The following is a 20967-nucleotide window of genomic DNA, read 5'->3' as shown; positions in this document are numbered from 1 at the left end:
AAGTGTACCCCATTTGCAACGAATTTATCTCAGATTTATATTTTCAATGTCAATTTAAGGACTGATTGTCCGCTCTCGGTGCTATACAAGCACGAAATTATTTGTTTTGGAAAAACCGTCGTTTGTTTGTGATGAGTAAGACGGTCATTACTAAACCCAAGTTAATTAATATCACGTCGCACCGGCTTTACTAGTACAAGGAAATATGTGAAACCATTTACCACTCTATAACAGTAGTATACGGATAGCATGAACAGGTGATACCACAGACGTCTGATAAATGTGGATGGGGCATTTGTGGGTAGGGTCCGGTCACGAACGTATACTAATCTAATTTAGACTTTTTATTCTTTTCCACTACTTAAAAGACAATCTCTACGTTACATTGAATGTCACTCCCAGAATTTTAGTCACACTGCATTTATAATACTATATGATGAAAGCGGTGTTCATAGATTTTGCATTTCAAATTGATAAAATGAAGAATTGAAACTTGTGTGTTTTTTTTTTAATTTTTTTTTATTTATTTTTTTAAGCAGAAATTTATATAGATCTATTTGTATTTCTGATTCTTGAAATAAACCATATCACAGGTAGACTACACATGTATTTTATTTCAAGAATTTGAATTTGGACGGATTATTTTAGTCACTCCCTGTCTTCCCATTGTCTTTCCCACAAAGTCGACCTTCCATAATAATATATCCATGTACAGTATTTTTTTACAAATACATGTACATGTAGTCTACGATAAATGGTCTATAGATAGTACTATATCCACTGTATAGAAACTATTATGTATAATTAAACAATATTGAAAAAAATACTCCATGGTCACAAACACTACGGTACAACTGTAACTCCTTTACTTCACGAAAAAAGGACAACTTATCATTGTGTGTCCTTTCCGGATTTATATCCGCCATTGTCTTGCTTCTTATTTTACAATAACGGAACTCTTCAACATTGAAGATAAATATATACCATCGCTGGAAAAATGACCGGCGAAAAAATTGTCGCCGCTTTTCTAATAATTCTTAATCTTTTAGCTGTATATGGTTTATATGAAGATCAGGCTGGTAAATTCGACTGGTATGCAATTGTTTTGTATGATGGAATTACGCTTCCACCCTTTCCACTGACCACCAAACCAGTTTACACCTAGGCCATGTGTCGCGTACGATAAGTCTTGTTCATAAGGCGAATCGGCCCGTTTCCTGTGCCGTTTTCGATTATGGGGTTTGACTGGTTGGACCTAGGTAGTTGTTCGTTATGAATTAAAGACGGCCCAGATTTCAACCATCAATTATATAAGTAGATGATGATTCTGATCTTGTGAATGTTTTTAATAGTTATTTGGATCAGAAATGGACACATCGGTGATTTTGTTAACAAACTTTAAAGTTTTTGTAACCTTCTGTACACATTTTCAATCATTAAAATTTATCATATTTTAACCACAAATGATATAAAACTTCAGTGTTAGCTGTCAGAATTTGAACCATGTAAATGTATTTCCTTAGGGAACAAGCTCACACTGTGATAATGGAGAATCTATGCTGATCACCACTGGGATGTAACATATACAATGACCAAGTTTATCTTCTTCAATTATGACAATTATGTCGTGTAGATCTGTAGGGATGCAATTAGGGTCTGGAAGGAAATTGGAATTAGTTTGTGTTTTTTATCAGATAGATACAAGGACGTTCATCTTATCATTATGTTGGATATAGCAATGGATGAGGTATCCTCTCAGTGTAGATTTGATTCATTGTATAAAAAAACCACTTCTTCTTTTCTGGAATGAAATAATCGTCCATCTACTGTAGCTGATACAGTCATTTTTCTGGACAGTTTAAAAACCTACTTAATATATGTTTTAATTATTTTTTTGAAGGAGACAACAGTATGTTGGACGTATTGATCATTTGTTCTGGGACCAATCAGTTACTCTGGGTAAAAGGATTTTAGTAGCAACAGACCAACATTTGGTAGCAGCTATCCACAGCCATAATGGAAGTATAGGTATAAAACACCAGACTATTTAGATTAAGTGATTCTCAAAAGCATAATACAAATTACTTGATAATGAGGCAATATTAATATAATAATATGCAGTCATAAACAACATATCATGTAGTCACAGGTTTACGACGCGCAAAAAAAAAAAAAAAAAAATACTAAAAATACTGAAAGGTTGTTTATACTTAGCCCTGTATCCCATTTCCAGAAAATGGGGTAATTAATTTTAAGATGCTCTGAACACCACAAAACTCATCCGATCTGAATATTTTTAGCTTACATTGAAGACAATTCCTTACTGGTCACTATGGTATATGATATGATGGGATTATGGGCGAATTTCATTTCATATCGAAAGTTGAATTACGAAGATTCGTGTAAAAATCGTTAGTCGGAAAAGTACATGCTACATCCCCAGGTCACGATTCCCTAATTAGCACAGACCGAATAAAATCGCCATCCATTCAACGAATGCATCCCTGAAGTGCAGATCCTCAATATAAACTCACTTACTTATAAAAATTACACATTGGTATCCCTTAGCGATCCCCACTCTCCATTTATTGTCATGCAGAACAGATGATCACCGATCTCGGCCATTTTTTGTCCGTCATCTCCGATTTGATACAAACTCTCTGATTGGTCCACTCGCTCCTAGGAGTCAATCAGAGAGCTTCTATCAAATCGGAGCGTGGGGATCGCTAAGGGATACCAATGTGTAATTTTTATAAGTAAGTGAGTTATTGAGGATCTGCACTTCAGGGATGCATTCGTTGAATGGATGGCGATTTTATTCGGTCTGTGCTAATTAGGGAATCGTGACCTGGGAATGTAGCGTGTACTTTTCCGACTAACGATTTTTACACGAATCTTCGTAATTCAACTTTCGATATGAAATAAAATTCGTCCATAATCCCATCATATCATATACCATAGTGACCAGTAAGGAATGGTCTTCAATGTAAGCTAAAAATATTCAGATCAGATGATTTTTGTGGTGTTCAGAGCATTTTAAAATTAATAACCCAATTTTCTGGAAATGGGATACAGGGCTAAGTAGACAACCTTTCAGTATTTTTATTAGGTCATCTGACCCGAAGGGTCAGGATGACCTATAGTCATCATGTTTTGTCCGTCGTCGTGCGCCGTCCGCCGTGCGCCGTGCGCCGTCCGCCGTGCGCCGTGCGCCGTCCGCCGTGCGTTAACTTTTCACATTTTGAACTTCTTCTCAAGTTTGACCAGTGGGATTGAGCTGAAACTTACCTGAAATGATCCTGAGATGGTCCCGACAAAGTGTTGTTATTTTTCGGGTCGATCCGAAATCCAAGATGGCCGCCACAGCCGCCATCTTGAAAACACATTTTAAACTTCTTCTCAAGTTCTACCGGTGCGATTTGGCTGAAACTTGCATGAAATGATCCTGACATGGTCCCGACAAAGTGTTGTTATTTTTCGGGTCGATCCGAAATCCAAGATGGCCGCCACAGCCGCCATTTTGAAAACACATTTTGAACTTCTTCTCAAGTTCTACCGGTGCGATTTGGCTGAAACTTGCATGAAATGATCCTGACATGGTCCCGACAAAGTGTTGTTATTTTTCGGGTCGATCCGAAATCCAAGATGGCCGCCACAGGCGCCATCTTGAAAACACATTTTGAACTTCTTCTCAAGTTCTACCGGTGCGATTTGGCTGAAACTTGCATGAAATGATCCTGACATGGTCCCGACAAAGTGTTGTTATTTTTCGGGTCGATCCAAAATCCAAGATGGCCGCCACAGCCGCCATCTTGAAAACACATTTTGAACTTCTTCTCAAGTTCTACCGGTGCGATTTGGCTGAAACTTGCATGAAATGATCCTGACATGGTCCCGACAAAGTGTTGTTATTTTTCGGGTCGATCCGAAATCCAAGATGGCCGCCACAGCCGCCATCTTGAAAACACATTTTGAACTTCTTCCCAAGTTCTACCGGTGCGATTTGGCTGAAACTTGCATGAAATGATCCTGACATGGTCCCGACAAAGTGTTGTTATTTTTCGGGTCGATCCGAAATCCAAGATGGCCGCCACAGCCGCCATCTTGAAAACACATTTTAAACTTCTTCTCAAGTTCTACCGGTGCGATTTGGCTGAAACTTGCATGAAATGATCCTGACATGGTCCCGACAAAGTGTTGTTATTATTCGGGTTGATCTGAAATCCAAGATGGCAGCCACAGTCTCCATCTTGAAAACACATTTTAAACTTCTTCTCAAGTTCTACCAGTGCGATTTGGCTGAAACTTGCATGAAATGATCCTGACATGGTCCCGACAAAGTGTTGTTATTTTTCGGGTCGATCTGAAATCCAAGATGGCAGCCACAGGCTCCATCTTGAAAACACATTTTAAACTTCTTCTCAAGTTCTACCGGTGCAATTTCGCTGAAACTTGCATGAAATGATCCTGACATGGTCCCGACAAAGTGTTGTTATTTTTCGGGTCGATCCGAAATCCAAGATGGCCGCCACAGGCGCCATCTTGAAAACACATTTTGAACTTCTTCTCAAGTTCTACCGGTGCGATTTGGCTGAAACTTGCATGAAATGATCCTGACATGGTCCCGACAAAGTGTTGTTATTTTTCGGGTCGATCCGAAATCCAAGATGGCCGCCACAGGCGCCATCTTGAAAACACATTTTGAACTTCTTCTCAAGTTCTACCAGTGCGATTTGGCTGAAACTTGCATGAAATGATCCTGACATGGTCCCGAAAAAAGTGTTGTTATTTTTCGGGTCGATCTGAAATCCAAGATGGCAGCCACAGTCTCCATCTTGAAAACACATTTTGAACTTCTTCTCAAGTTCTACCGGTGCAATTTCGCTGAAACTTGCATGAAATGATCCTGACATGGTCCAGACAAAGTGTTGTTATTTTTCGGGTCAATCCGAAATCCAAGATGGCCGTCACAGCCGCCATCTTGAAAACACATTTTGAACTTATTCTCAAGTTCTACCGAAGGGATTTGGCTGAAACTTGCATGAAATGATCCTGACATGGTCCAGACAAAGTATTGTTACATCTCTGGTTGATCCCAAATGGAAGATGACTACCATGACACTATGTCTAATTAATTTCCTATATTTAAAGGCCCTTGGGCCTCTTGTTTGAAATAAAATTTGTTGAAAGAAATTGAAAATGATCCTGACATGATCCTGACAAAGTGACACCATATATAATTAATTTTACTATTGTCAAGGTAGTCAGATGACCGTTAAGGCCCTTTGGGCCTCTTGTTATTTTTTTTATTATTTTTTTTGCGCGTCGTAAACCTGTGATGTAGTTCATAAGAGATGTGGAGAAAATAAGACATGAAAAGAAATACAATGTGTATGAGATTTACAACAGAATTATCAACATTTCTGTGACACTGTTTCAAAATGTCTTCATCTTTATTTCAGCATGGAGAAAGATTCAGGAGGATGACGAAAGGGGAATTATTGATGCCATTGACCACCAGAATAATGGTAAATCATATCTCTGCAGCATTTAGAAAAATCAATGTTCTCTATGTTTATGATGGTAAACTTTGCTAAATGTCTTTGATTTATTATTATGTTTCAATATATAATATATTTTGATATCATTATTTAAGTTTAACATTTATCCTTTTATGCCTTGATGACTTAAGTTCATTTTCTGTAGCCAACTAGTACACATGTCTACAAAAAGCAGTATATGATTCTGTTCACCACTTAGCAAATTGTGAATGTGTGCAATGTAAACTTAGTTCTGCAAATGTTTATGTACCGGGTAACCACTAGTAAACCTCATTATGTCAATTTCTTCTTATAGCAATCACCACTAGCATACAGGGGGGGGGGGGGGGTCACTGTATAAAAAATACAGTCAAGCACAAGTCAAATCTGGAAAATTCAGGTGTCATAAAAATTCCAAATTACCTGCAGAAGTCTTTCTGTTAGATGGTTTACTTGGTTTTTTTTGTGTTTTTTTTGTGTGTGAAACAATAACAATTTAAGAAGTTCTTCTTAGCCATAGAAATTTACATTTAAAATATTTCCATTGTATTTACAGCTCTGGTGACCATCAGCGGTGGAGGCAGATTTGTAAGGAACTGGCAACCAAGCAGTGGTTCCCTCTACTGGGAAGTTGAAACTTTTAAGTCTAGTGAATCAGGATCAAGGTAGGTAACTCATGTTATTTAAATTTTCCTGATAAAATTCAGAATGCTCACACTTGTACATAAAAGTTTGGATTAAATAATTCTCAGAAGGGGATCATATGTGAACTGTTCATTTCTCTGTTAAAAGGATAAGCTTAATTATTAACTAAGCATGTACATTGTAAAACAATTTGTTGGTTTGAATAAATATTATTGTGTCATGTTGTTATTTCAGAGGGGATGTGAGGATCTACAGTAAAGGTTAGTTAACAACATTTATAATCAAAATCTGTATAGATATTCTTTATATTTTATTAAGTTTGACTCCGTGGATAAGCTATTCTTAAATGACCAGTGACATTATATGATATCCTGATTAAATGTTTTGATAATTAGTTGTTCAAATTAGGTTGTTTATTTATATCTTAATATTAAATGTGTGTTCATCAATTCATCCAAAATAATTTCATAATTGTTTGTTTTTAAAATGAAGGATTTCAAATTATTTCTCATCAGATGAAGTGTTGGCTCTGGCACAGACAGGAATCTACAAGTTTAACCTTCATAACGGTAAAGAGAAGTGGACGCTGCAGCTTCCTACAAAGTAAGAGATGGCTTTAGTTTCTGAAAATTTGTTCATATTTTACCCACTTTTATAGTGTTCTGATTTAGATTGAAATTGTTAATATTCTCTTTCAGTTGTTCTGATTTAGATTGAAACTATAATATTTTCCCTCCAGAGACAATGTGGTATTTGAAAAGCTGGTTTTACAAGGAAGCAACATATATGCAGTGGGGCGGTCACCCAGTGCCAATGTGATGGTGGTGTCTGCAGACACTGAGGGAACTCTAAAACAACAGCGGTCTGTACCAGCCGCCTGGATAAAGGAAGATACAGGGTAAGTCATCTCATCATCAGAATATTTTGCTCTCACGTCTCCAGATAAAGTGTACAGAAGTTTTCCTGGTTTTTTTCTTTAGAAAACCACATTTATTAAAAACAAAAGACAAACAATGTCAAAATAAGTATAGCATTTAGAAGAAGATAAAATTCATACCCTATTTTCATGCTGAGTCTGCAACTAGAATTGGCTGTAACAAGGAAAAATTGATGTCCGGAATGATCTTGTTTGTTTGTTTGAGTTTTATGCCCCTTTGACAACTAAGGTCATTTAGGGCCAAACTACAAGTCATTCATTAGTCTCAAAGATAGAAGATAAATAATGATTGCATCTTAAAGATTAGGATAAGAAATTGGCAAGTAAGACTTAAGAAAAATATTGTAAATTTTGATTTTATAGAAGATTGTTTGGGATAAAATAGTTTTGGCTAAAATACATGAGAAAACTCATGCACAATGTTGATGAAACGATAAAATGTTCTGTTGATATAATGACAAAATGGGAAAACGTTGATAATCTGTTTAAAAAGCCGATTTCTTTGAGAAATTGAGATATTTTCAATGTAATGAAATGAAATTTTGTATGCAGAAGAGAGGAACAAAAGCAGAAATGATCCCCACATAAGTGAGGTCATCTGGATATTGATTGCACTTGATGTCCACTTGGTTAATGATGAATGATTTATGTTGTAGCTGTGAAATTCTAGATATAGGAGTCATGCTGTGTTACGATGATGTTTCAAAGAACCTACAACTCCTTAGCTTGGAGTCTGGTCAAGTTTTTGTGGAGATTGAGCTGCAGGTAGGTACAAGTTCTTGTGTTTTAAGAAATGGTTAGTTTTACAATTTGCTTGACATCATAAGGTTACTTCAAACTATTGTTTCATTAGGGAAATACACAAGGGAAACTCACCTGATGTTTTTATTTTGAGTTATAGCTATATCACAAAAAAAGAAGTTTTTGTAATGTTTTATTTTAGGAACTTGGATTATCTGCTGGAGGTAACACTGTGTCTTTGGAGAAACTTGGCCTTCATAATTCAGATCATGGAAAATCTCATCTTCTTTTACGTCTTGGAAATGACCATATGGCTATCCTCAAAGTCAGCAAGGATCGCATTCAACTAGTGAAGGATCTGCCCAAGGTAATCTAAGGATTTTTGTTCAATGTCCAATTCATTTTGAACATACCGGATAGATGTTGTGTATCGACTCGCTGAAAATGAATCTTTAGTTATTAAAATCACACAAATAAATATGTTTTAATTCGATAGCTTCAATGTAAATGATATAAAGCATTGGTTATAATGACGAGAATAAGAATATTGTCATCAATGGCTTTATGAAGTACTAGAAAGATTTTTTAACTTTGTGTTGGATGGAGATGTAGCTTGTGTGATTGTTTGTGATGTTTATGTTTGGTTATCATTTTCTGTTTCAGGTCTCCGCGGTTTATGTTACTAAAGTGGATGATTTAGATATACTTCTGACACTCCACAGAGCATCCAAACAGGTAAACATCAATGATGGTCTATTTAGGTTTACGATACCTCCATTAAATAAGAATGAAACTATTTCATTAAAGTTCATACTAAAGTCCAAACAGTCAACCATTGTACATGGTGACCATATGGGGAAGTATGTTACAGTATCAAAGGAATGTGCAAAAGGTTCACAGACTGGTTGGCATTTCACAGAAATCCTAACAGGAATACATAGATATATATCTGTCTATGTTTATTTTATTTTTTTCACAGAGCATTCTCCTTGTGGGATATGATTTAGCATCAGGAGGAGAAATTACAGAACTGTCTCAGAGTATTACATTTCCTACAACTCATGGTCTCCCCATCAAGGTAAGGTCTGAAAATTAACTCATTCTGTGCGTAGTGTTGATCCACACCTTTTGTCTGTGCTTTGTGTCTGCAGCCAAGAATATCACTCTTCTTCAAACAGACACAAAATGCAATTCTCAGATTTCCCAGTTCAGATCTAAAGATTTAATAAACAATGTTACAAAATGACACACTAATTTTATCACCAGTTAAAAAATGAATATATGTTTCATCAACTCCATGAAATTTTATATCATTACTTAATACCAGTTCGGTGCCCAATAATCAAGAGCTTGAAAACTGCTGAAGGATCTCATTATCTGGAAAATGTCAGGATTCATAATACAATCATCACAGTGCTCGAGTAAAGCAAGTTTGAACGTGTTTATGATTGAAGTTTTGCTGGAACCATTGAATTTTTTCATGCATAGCAAGATTTCTAAAAGTTTTGAATGAGGATATTAAGTTTTAACTTACATGGTGTCTGTTTTGAGGTGTGAAATCAGTCTGATACAAAGTCTATTTTGTAGCTGGATGCGGTGGTCGTGAAGAAGAATGGTCGCCTTGCCTACAAGGCTGTTGTTAGATCTGAGGATCAGTCTTTACAGCTGATACAGAAATCAGGTAGGAAGTGGTCAGCAAATTACCTTAATAGATATGAAAGAAACAAGTCTTCCATTTTATGCATGTAGAATATATATTTCTGTTCAGCCAAGCTTTTCATTACATACTTCTATGAAAATAATTGATCTAGTTAAAACTATGTTTGTAAACTTTTGGCAGAAACAGATATGTTTGCAAAATTAAACAGTTTCTTGTTTGCTGTAGGCCGAGTATCTTGGAAAAGAGAGGAAGCTTTAGCAACTGTTTTAGCTGTAGAAATGGTAGACTTCCCAGTGTCTGAAAACCAAGCAAAATATGAGGACGAGTTTGGAGCTCAGAAAGGTGATTAATGTTTTTCTTTCAATCTTATGTAAAATGAACACAAGCTTAATATACTATCATTTAGATTTGAATGTAAAAGTTGATTTTTTAATGTGTCAGAAGGAAGCTGCCACCTATCTTCATATCATTGTCCTTGTGGTGACATCATAACTGACACTTCAGTTATATTACATTTGTGATTAGGTTTGATTTGATAACCAAACACTATTTTGGGTTCTTTTAAAACCAATTTCATTTAGATTGCACATAGTTATAGTGGATGTTAACAGGGTTGAAATGTTTCTTGAGTAAATAAAACTGATGTTTGTAGCTCCTAAGTGGTGAAAAATAGTCTGTCTTGAGGACAATAATATCATGGTCATAGTTTTGATGGAATACAGAAATTACTGCTCCATAGGATCACTTCAGGAAGGTCCTCCCTCAACAAATTTATAACTTGCAGTATGTAGTATTATATATATTCACCTTTTACATCTTGATTTATTCCAGAGGATATTGTCAGCATGTTTGTAAAGAGGTTTACCACACAGTTCCAACAGTTAAAAGTAAGTACTTTTACCATACATCATATTTCTTATTGCCATAAAAAGTTAAGACACTTCATTTCATTACAACAAAGACGAAGAGGTCTTAAAAGAGAAAGGAAAGACAATTCCTTTGATGTAGTGCTTTGTTTAGCTCACCTAAATGGTCAGAAAATGTTCTCATATCATAATATATTTACAGTACTGTAGGTTTAGATCTTTAGTTTCAATAAAAATTCCTTCTATTCCTTTAGAATCTATTTTGTATGAATTTTTCTAAACTTTTTATGTAATTTTTTTTCTTTAAAGAATCAGGCAATCCACCAGATGCAGAAGCTACAGGGCCACCGCCATCATGGAATACTGGAGACTGACGCCATAGAGGAGGAGGAGGAGGAACTCACCCGTGACGAGTTCAACATCAACAAGATGATAGTGGTGGTTACAGCGGCTGGCAAGGTGAGTTGATATGCCTCAGAAGTAGAGATGAGTGCATTTATCTATTAGATTACATGGAGAAATATTTACAGATTTAGATCTGCGGACTAAGAAGTGTTTATTTACATGGTTGATTTGTTTTTGATCTATGAATTAAGAAGGATTTATGTACATGGTTATTTGTCACAGATCTATGGACTAAATAGTAACCTAATATAGTTGATTTCTTTAAGATCTATGGACTAAGGAGCACTAATGGCCTTGTTCAGTGGTCTGTATACCTGCCAGAGCTTGTTGCCTTTAGGAGTAACGACAAGGACAAGATGTTACTATTTGTACAGAGGACCACTGCTCACTTCCCCAACCCACCACAGTGTGCCATTGTAGGCAAAAACAAGGTGAACTAGTTATAGCATCAAATATTGATATAATTTATTGAACATACTGGTAGTTAATATGCATGACATTGCATGCATTGAAAAAAATATATGTTTAAAGAAATTTCTGGGGAGAAAAAAAAGGGTCACACAATTTCAAGATCTAGAAGAAGAAGCACCATTACCAACTTTATCCATTAAAATGTGTAATTATCATACTGTATTGTCTCCCTTGTTTCCTAGGTAACTGGACATGGCCTGTTGTATGCCTTTAATCCTATCAGTGGTCAGCCAGTAGGAGATGTCCCCTATGGAGGACTAGACCTTGGCTACAACGTCAAACAAGCATACATGATCGGCGAGGTTGACGACCACTTCCTCCGAGGGATAATCTTCCTGGATGACCAACAAAAGGTAACCATTGCATGTTTTCACTTTCAATTGTAGTGACACCTGTCTCTCAGTCATCCTATTCTGTTACCTTAGATTAATATTGAATGATTCAGAATTTTTACACAAAATTTATGTATAAAGTCTTTCTCGAGTTTGATTGAATTTTGTACACCTTTAGTACATTGTATTATAATATCTTCTCATGGTGATGTTACAGATCCATACATATCCTGAGGCATTTATGTCTGTTGCCATGGATATCCTGCCAAGCATATTTATGTACACTGCAGACTCTAACACCGGGTTCCTGAAGGGCTTTAAGGCCAGACAAAAGGATAAGGTATCTTACACACCCTCAACTTTTCATTCTTAGTGGTTCTCATATTTTCCTGATTTATTATGCTTTAATTGTGATCAAAATAATTTTCTTCTAGGATTTTTGATCATACAGCCAACAGTTATTATCATTACTCCCAGAAATCTGTTCGGAAATTACTTATTCTTGAATATGTCAGCATCGAAAAAGTGTTAACATGATTTTGAATTTTAATCGCTGTCTCTGCTGGAGATCAAACTCAGGACCTCTGGCGTACTAGTCTGATGTTCACATGATCCAGATAAAGAGTTGTTCTCTCTTGTTGAGAGGTTTATAGCTGCTAGTATTCACCAGGGTTACATGTTTGTTCTTCAATATGTTGAAATAAGTATGTATGATGAAATATTTATTCATAAAATGAAAATGATTGTCTGTAAATAGTTAAGACTATTTTTCAATATGATTTAACACAAAACCAATGTTTTGATACCATCGTATTTACAGGGAATCTCAGCTGACACTGTATGGAGTATCAACCTTCAGAAAAAGCAACAGTCGATAACCAATGTAGTGGGAAAGAGAGTTCTGGGTAGGTCTATTGCTTCATGATACCGTAAGTCTTCAACAGATTTTGATACACAAAATGATTAGAAATTGAGTGTGTCATTGCCATATTGTTGAAAAGGCAGTAGAGCCAGACTTGTTAATGCATTTAACTATCTACTTTAACTCCTCTATTGATCTTAGTTTGAAGGTCATTCCATGCATTAAGTACGTGCCCAATGATGTTGTCATTTCTCTGGATACTTTGGTTTATTCCACCACCAAAAATGGGCACATCCTAAATGGCTTGCTGATAATAGAAATTCTGATGTATCTCTATCCAAAATGACTGGTTATGTGACATACGATGAAATTTAATCTGACTGTTAATACGGAAGCATGTAAAAAAGAAACTTAACACATCTAATCAACACAAATGATGTTACAGTAATCATGAAGTCAAAATACTGCTGTATTGTTTACACATTAGGTAAATCAAAACATAAAGCAATTTCTGGATTGTTATTTGCAGAACAAGTTCATTCCCAGGGCCGTGTACTAGGCGACAGAAGCGTACTTTATAAATACATGAACCCAAATCTTGTGGTAGTGACTACAGAAGGGGAGGAGTCATCCAGTCTCACAAAAGGTAATCGGGGGACGTATTCTTTTCTTGTTACATCCCAGTTATGATATTGGTAGCATATTTTGTTACTCATGTCAACCTGTCGTCTCTTGTTGCTCCATTTCCTCTCTCTATGTTTTTCCTGTTACGTGACATTAGTCCTATCCGTGTTCAGTTATATGTAGAGGTTTGGACTGTTACTTGACAGATATTTTCTCTGTTTAGGTGGAAACAACTTTGTGAACATCTACCTGGTTGACAGTATAACTGGTCATATCGTGTTCCATGCCAGCCACAAAAAAGCCAGGGGACCTGTAAACGTGGTTCATGTAGAGAACTGGGTCGTGGTAAGTAACAGAGCCATGTATACTACAAAAGTGACATAGATCTTCTCAATCTATATATGCGAGTTATCTCCTCTAGGGAGGCCATGATAAAATTGTGTTGTACTGTTCTCACATAATACATGTTCTTCTTTTTCACAAAAAATTCAACAAAACTTCTGCTTACAACAGCAGGAAACTTGTGGTATTACACCATATTTATCAAATTGTAACTAAAAAGATAGTACTGTTTAGTACACTATATAAGACTTAAATTGATAGTTATTGTTTAGCAAGTTGTCACATGGAAAACACAGAAAAAGTTAAGAAAATAATAAACTGTTTGAGTTTTATTCTAGTATTTGATTTCCACTTCTGTGCTGCTAGTTGGAGACCTATATGCAACGCAATAAATACCATTTTTTCAGACATATATAAAAAGAATATAATCTACATTTCTATGTTCTGTTTTTAGTATGATTACTTCAACCAGAAGGCTCGACGTCATGAAATAGCAGTGATAGAATTATTTGAGGGAAAAGAACAAGGAAATTCCACAGCGTTTTCTTCTTTCACTGCTCCTATGGAACCCCTAGTTCTCCGACAGTCCTACATAATGCCTGTACACATCACAGCTATGGATGTCACTGTTACAGAAAAGGGCATCACTAGTCGTAGCCTTTTGTGTAAGTATTGTCTCCGAAACAAACAAAATAATTTTAAAACAATAATAACGTAAGAAAATGTATATTGATGGCCTGAGATGAGTTTACAAAGCCAAGGCAGTGCCAGATTCCTTGTGTAATCTATGTTAATAAGGAAGATTCATTTTTGCCATTTTGCCATCTGGCAAAGTGATAGTCAACTAATATGTGGTAAATAGGATGACGGCAGGAACAAAAGACCACATGCATTATGAAAATTGATTTATTCTAACTGAAATGTTTAGACAGTGATTATAAATGTTGTATGGTAAGCTCATAACTTTTGCAACTACAAAATTATCAAACTACTTTCACATTCCCATTTTGTTGACAAGAGACAATGGAAATTGCAATAATTTGGTAACAAATTTCATAGTATTTGAATTTGAATTTAGTAAGCATTTGAAATGCTGATTGTGGTGCTTATTTGTGTTTCAGTTGCAATGACAGCAGGAAAAATTCTGTCCCTACCAAAAGCACTTCTAGATCCGCGACGACCAGTTATTCCATCACCCGAGACAATGTAAGAGATCATTTTATTGTTTTGTGTTGGATTTTTTCTGGTAGTTTTGTGCTATTGTATGTTAAGGGTTTGAGCTAAATGTAAGCAGGGCTCATATGTAACCCTGGTAGAGGTACTTTCCAGGTATTTATGATAACCATGTCAGTTGCAATATGTTTTTCATATCATTCACCCCCTGACTTCTTGATTTCTTGAATTCTAGAACAGTTCATTTTGAAATTTCAAGGGGGAATCAGTAATAGAAAAAAAAATTCACATGAGGATCATGACGTAATAATGCAAAAACATTGTCAGATTTTGGTTTTCATGCATAGCTGAGTCGCACTCGTGTATAAGTTGCACTCCCGATTTTCAAGGAAGAAAGTCGCGACTTATACTCAGGAAAATACGTTATATACATCAATAATGCAGAAGGTTCAATCTCATGATATATGCATGTGATATGTTGTCTACATCTGTTTATTGTTTGTATTGTATTCAATGTTCATCATTGGTGACATTTGTCTGACAGGGAGGAGGGCACCATCCCCTACATCCCGGAGATACCCATTTCCACGGAGATGATGGTGAACTATTACCAGAGTGTGGACAAGATCAGAGGAATACATAGCTCACCGGCAGGACTAGAGTCCACTTCCCTAGTGTTTGTATATGGTCTTGGTGAGTATAATTATCTTGAATTTGCTTTGATTTGTTTAACATATATCACCAGCCAGGGTCATTTAAGGACATTCCAGGTTTATTGGTGGAGGAAAGTCGGGAGTACCTGAAGAAAAACCACCAACCAATGGTCAGAACCTGCCTCATATGGGATTTGACTTGCAACTGAAAGGTGGAGGGTAGGGGGAACACCTTAACCACTCGGCAACTGTGGCCCCTATAGGATTTAAGTTAGCTCTTTTTCAAGAACAAAAATTGTCATGATTAACAAAGAGATTTCTTGATCTTTGAAATTCTTGTATTAAAGTTGTCTTAATTTTGTAATAATTTTAAATGAAAATCTATTCTATTGTTGATTCTTTTTATGCTATTTTTGTTCTAGCTAGTTTTCAGATTTTGTCAAGGTATATCATATTATGTAACTCATACATAACTTCATATATTTATGTTTACTTTCATATGACTTTTGTGCTTGTTTTCAACAGATCTTTTCTACACAAGAGTGACTCCATCTAGGATGTTTGATGTTCTCAAAGAAGACTTTGACTTTTATTTTATTTCCCTGGTTCTACTGGGAATGTTTCTAGTCACCTTTATCACACAAAAACTAGCTTCTAGAAAGGCATTAAGTCGAGCATGGAAATGAATGTTAATGTACTTAATTAGATATTAATTATCAAATTGAATAACATACCATGGTGCATCATGTATAATATGAGATGTTTTTGTGGCACATGTCATCCTCAGTACTCCAGGGGTTCCAATCACTTGCGATCTCTACACCCCTGAACTATCTCATAGTAAAACTGGAGGTAACATAACAGTACAGGTAATTTAGTCGTTTGATGTACATCAAAAGAGCCATATAATGGTACACTGGTTAACTGTGTGGCTTTGATGTTAGGCGTCACTCTCTCTGCAGTCTTCAAAGGAAATCTATGTTAGCCTGTGATTGGTCAAATGTTTTCCGCTAAGCTGCCTTTAATTTCACTATTATGAGATAGTCCATGGATGTAGAGATCGTAAGTGATCGGAAACCCTGGAATATTGAGGATGGGTACATGTACATTCTTTTGTGGTTTGGAGCTTTTAAGATATTGTATCAAAAGAAACTTTTGTGGTTGGCCTATGAAACAATGATTCCTATTCTGTCTTTGCATATTACAGAGTTAGCTCCCTTGCGGGTAGGTATTGATTGTTAGGTATTTTGTGAGCGCAGTTCACATCATTTTCTCCGAAAAGTATGATGTTACGCTCGCAAAAACATGACGTCACAATCAATACCTAACCGCAAGTGCAGATAACTCTGTAATATGCAAATCCGGAATAATGCATAGAACAAATTTTGATGTTTTAATTCATGGTTCTATAGCAACCACTAAATAAAAACTTTCATCACAACAAACATTTCATGTTGTACAGCGCCCAGCCATTCTGTATTTATCTGTGATGAGTCTATAGGATGGTTAATGGAGTTTCTAATAATTCTAATATTTTGTGATTATTTCTGATAATTTAAAAGATTTTTCATGGTATACAATTATCTTTATAAAAAGACTTCAAAAAGGATTTAAAACAGAAGTAGAGCTTATTTCACAGATAAACTAGAATTGAAGTTAATCAGATTATGTTTTGTGAATATAGACAGACTCTCTCAGACGATGTGATCTCAACGATTTCTATTCCAATTTTACTTTAATTTGTGTGTTCCTTTGTTAATGATAGTGCTATTTTCTGAATGTTTACTGGGTATTCTTTTATTTGCTCTGACTCCGTTTGTCAGTACCCTGTTCAGTCAAATGCAGTGTGTAGTGGAGATTTTCTCCTTTTTGTTAACAATTAATAAATTCGGTGACAGACTCTGCATTAGATCTAAAGATGAATTCTAAAAATAGCGAAGTACCATTCAGTCAACTTAAAATGCTTGATGTTGTTGTTAGACAAGCCTTGCATAGAATTTTAGGATTACACATGTATTAGTGTATGTTTGTCTGCCTTAAATGGCCAAATATTTCCATATAACTGAATTACATAGTTTGTCAGCATCGATTAATGACTGCATACGTTTGGACAAATATTTAATGTGTAAAGTGTAAATGACTAGCGATATATCAAAGGCATCAAATTGAATCATATTGCTGGCATATGGGAGGAGAAGCACACAATATTACCAATGTCTGTCAAATGCCATCTTGTTGCATTGCCGTCATTATTCTGTATTCAGAGTTATCTGCTGTTGCGGGTAGGTATTGATTGTGACGTCATTGTTTGCGACTGTAACTATTCCGGAAAAACCAGGGGAGTTTGGCTCACTACTTAATGGCATTATGATCGATGGATACCTAAAAACAAACAAGGGAGAAAACTCTGCAGTAAGCAAATATGGAGTTTTTGAAACATCCACTGCCACTCTTTTTGTTTTATTTTATACAGCATTGTTAAATGCATTTTCAGGTATGAATGTAAATATGCAGTGTGTAAAAAAGCAGTTTTTGCAAAAAAATGTACGTATGGATGTAATGTTGATTGACATGTTGAAAATATTGAAAGTTATGGAAGATTCACATTTACATAACAATTGTAAGAAGAATTTTATTATATACATGGTAGTAATTTTGTTTAAGTAATTTTTTAAAGTAGTCGGGCATTACTTTAATAAATATTTTGTGTACATTAATGCTGCCATATAAAAGGTTTTTTAATTCATTCTTTTTTTAGGACATTTTGGTATACCGAAAATTTCAGGGGTAAAATGAAATTATCTTTAAATAGATCATGTGTTCATTAGAAAGAATAGTTTCTGAGTGAAAATATGATTCTGTGCAATGATGAACATATTATAGTAAAATATTTATATGATCCATTCTGAACTAAAATTTGTATTTAATATGTTGATTCATGTATTAGAAATAGAATTTGCTTGTATTATTTATATAATGTTTACTATGTTACCTTGTAAATGTAAGTGCATGTACATATTGAAAAAAAAATCCATTTTGTTGTCGTACCGTTTCAGATTTTCATTTTTGTGAGTTAAGTAATTCATTTAAACCTGTACTGTATTTAAAAAAGTATTTCTATAGAAAAATGCTTTGAATTTGGCTAAGTGAAAATCAAAAGGAGTTTCAAAGCTGAAAGTGGTGACACATATTTCACATTTGTATAGGAAATCTACAATGATTTATTATAATCTAGGTTATAAGAAGACCTATTTTCACATTCTCTGTGTAAAATGATACAGCTGTGTCTAAATTTGTCTGTTTTTGTTGAAAAAAATGAACATGAGGTCTAGATTAAATAATAAAAATTATGCATCTACTAAATGTTGATTTCGATGTTTAGGTGTGTATTATGTGATCAGGACACTTTAAAATTAAAGAAATCAGGGCCTTTCACATTAGAAGGCAGAAATCAAAAGAATTTAGATTTTAAAAAAGCATGGTACATGTATATACATGTATATTTTCAGTTTGCATTTAATTTTATTTCAAGGCAAGAAAATCTGAGGCCTTGAAAAAATGAGTGAAGAAGGGCAACTTAGTGGGTTGAATATGTATATGAAATCAGCAGTTGGTAGATGCAAAAAATGTAGATCCTGATCTCCTTTTGCTGTATAGGTGTGTAAATGTTCTTTGACAACTTTGCAGATATGCAGGGTTCATCTACAGCAGCATCCTCGATATCTAGGGGTTACAATCACAGAATGTACGCTTTGTTCCTAGAGATTAAACATGCTAGGGTAGTGGTTAAGTACCAATTGTCGGTTTTTTCTCAGGGCAATCCTTCCATATGACATATGTGGGGAAATGACTTTTTATTCGATTATAGGAATATTCTATCATTGAAATTAAAAACAAATATATATACTCATTTTTTTCTGAATTATTAACCCCAAAAAATCAAGCTTTTACTGGCTTTGTTAAATCATAGGATAACAAATTTGTAAATTTAGGTGTATTTCGTTCTATTTATGTATATGGAGGTGTTACGCACGTAGTTTGTAGAATTTATGTATTGTTTTGTACTGGAGTAAGATTCACATACATGTACGCATGTCTGTGTAAAAATTTGGAAGATAATGAAAGACATTTATCCTGAATGTATCGTGGTGAGAGTTATTATAGAGTATATGGTATATTTGAATTGCATTATATTCATGAAGTTATCCTAGAACCCATTCCATGTTTACCAGGTTGTATGTGGTAAATAAAGCGAGAAATTGATGGTGAAAATCAGTTATGTCTTTATTACTTTTTAATTTGCTGGAATATTTGTTAATATAGGATCCTTATGTGGTGCTAATTAAAAATTGTGCAAATGGTCGAGCTGACCCCCGAGGGCCTGTGAAGCAGGGCCAAAAGTGGTCAATTTGGCTATTCCATAAAAAGAACTTTTCTGAACTAAGCATTTCATAACACTTGTATTGCATTGGAAGCATCCTTATGGGCTAGGGATTTAAATTTGTACAAATGGTGGTGCTGACATACCCCCACCCTGCTACCTCACAAACAGAATCTTTATATTCAAGGTTGTATACATCAAAATATTTTGTTGCTATAGCTACAGTAAACAAGATCACAGCTATGAAATTCTTGATGAAGTACATACATCCCTATCTTAGGTCATTGCTTCACAATTCTTTACACTATATGAACAAGTCTAAAAGTTTGGGTTAATAGGTAAATGTGCAAGACATACAAACAAGGTCAATGTCACAGCTAAGAATCTTTAGCAATGGTCATTCATAAATGTAGCAAATTTTCATTAAATATAATTCATCGAAATGCATGTGTCCAAGGTCAGGAACATTGCCACAGAATCCTTATATTAGTCTATAGTCTTCAACTACTATGTACTTGTATATTTGAAGGACTCGGCTTCACAGGTATTGAGGTTATCTCTGGCAATTACAGGATAGGTTATCAATGTCATGAACCAATTTACATTATATCTAGCAAGGTCAACAGTACAGCATCTAGTCCAAACAACAGCATTTTACTTAGGGTACTTAAACAAATTAACAAAATCTTAAGTCAAGGTCACAGATATAGATTCCATTTCCAAGGAGAGACATCTAGGAATAATAATTGCTATAAATTGGTACTGTTGATTGTACATGTACCTCATCTGTCAGAAGGGCAAGCGAACTTGGTGCAAGATCTTGTCGGCATCAACTTTTCACACCACAATTTTTTTTTCAAAAACCAAGGCCTGCAGAGACCTGTGATTGGCCCTGTAGCATGCAAGGATGAAGAGTTACCAGGTTGTTCAAATGAATTATTTGAACTTCATTCAAGATTACTGGGACCGAATAGGCTAAAATCTTTTAAAAGACCCCTGATATATATTATAAATAAATGTGGTAGGCCTATAGACTTTATATTGTACCTGAAGAGTTAGAAAGTTATTTCATTTCAACAAATTTTATTATATGCAAATATATATAAATGGATTAGATAACAGGCTAAGCTTATATAAATCTTCTCCGTGATGGTGTATATAATTCAATTAATTGATTAAAATAAATCATTTTGATTGATATTAGAAAATTATCTGGTTAATCAAAAGGAGTTAACTGCTATAACATTTTTTGTGTAATTAAAGACACTTGTTTGCTCTTACAAAATGCCAGCAGATCCAAAATCAGGTCTTAATTTAGACATTTTTTCTTTTTAA

The 20967-nt window shown here is 35.1% G+C and overlaps 1 protein-coding gene across 1 annotated transcript; it reads left to right on the top strand.

Moving 5' to 3' along the window:
• Positions 1-979: 979 nt before the first annotated feature.
• LOC138321459 (ER membrane protein complex subunit 1-like) lies at positions 980-19523 on the top strand. The gene is made up of 25 exons (XM_069265169.1): positions 980-1092; positions 1901-2028; positions 5463-5528; positions 6097-6205; positions 6420-6445; positions 6701-6788; positions 6925-7083; positions 7779-7887; positions 8066-8230; positions 8527-8598; positions 8843-8941; positions 9451-9544; positions 9749-9865; positions 10355-10410; positions 10699-10848; positions 11061-11225; positions 11448-11618; positions 11815-11937; positions 12418-12502; positions 12989-13105; positions 13307-13428; positions 13880-14090; positions 14547-14631; positions 15143-15291; positions 15777-19523. The coding sequence occupies exons 1-25, from the start codon at positions 998-1000 to the stop codon at positions 15935-15937; spliced, it is 2922 nt and encodes a 973-aa protein (XP_069121270.1). The 5' UTR covers positions 980-997; the 3' UTR covers positions 15938-19523.
• The last annotated feature ends 1444 nt before the right edge of the window (positions 19524-20967 follow it).

Source organism: Argopecten irradians, chromosome 1, assembly GCF_041381155.1.
Source record: "Argopecten irradians isolate NY chromosome 1, Ai_NY, whole genome shotgun sequence".
Classification (NCBI taxonomy): domain Eukaryota; kingdom Metazoa; phylum Mollusca; class Bivalvia; order Pectinida; family Pectinidae; genus Argopecten; species Argopecten irradians.
The sequence above is the reverse complement of the archived record's forward strand: the minus strand, read 5'-3'. Positions and strand labels throughout refer to the sequence as shown.

Excerpts from the sequence above, each read along its gene's own strand:
- LOC138321459 (XM_069265169.1), top strand. The coding sequence starts at position 998 with ATGACCGGCGAAAAAATTGTCGCCGCTTTTCTAATAATTCTTAATCTT. Across the intron at positions 10,849-11,060 it reads TGGTTACAGCGGCTGGCAAG|ATCTATGGACTAAGGAGCAC; the intron begins GTGAGTTGATAT and ends GATTTCTTTAAG. Across the intron at positions 14,091-14,546 it reads CACTAGTCGTAGCCTTTTGT|TTGCAATGACAGCAGGAAAA; the intron begins GTAAGTATTGTC and ends TTTGTGTTTCAG.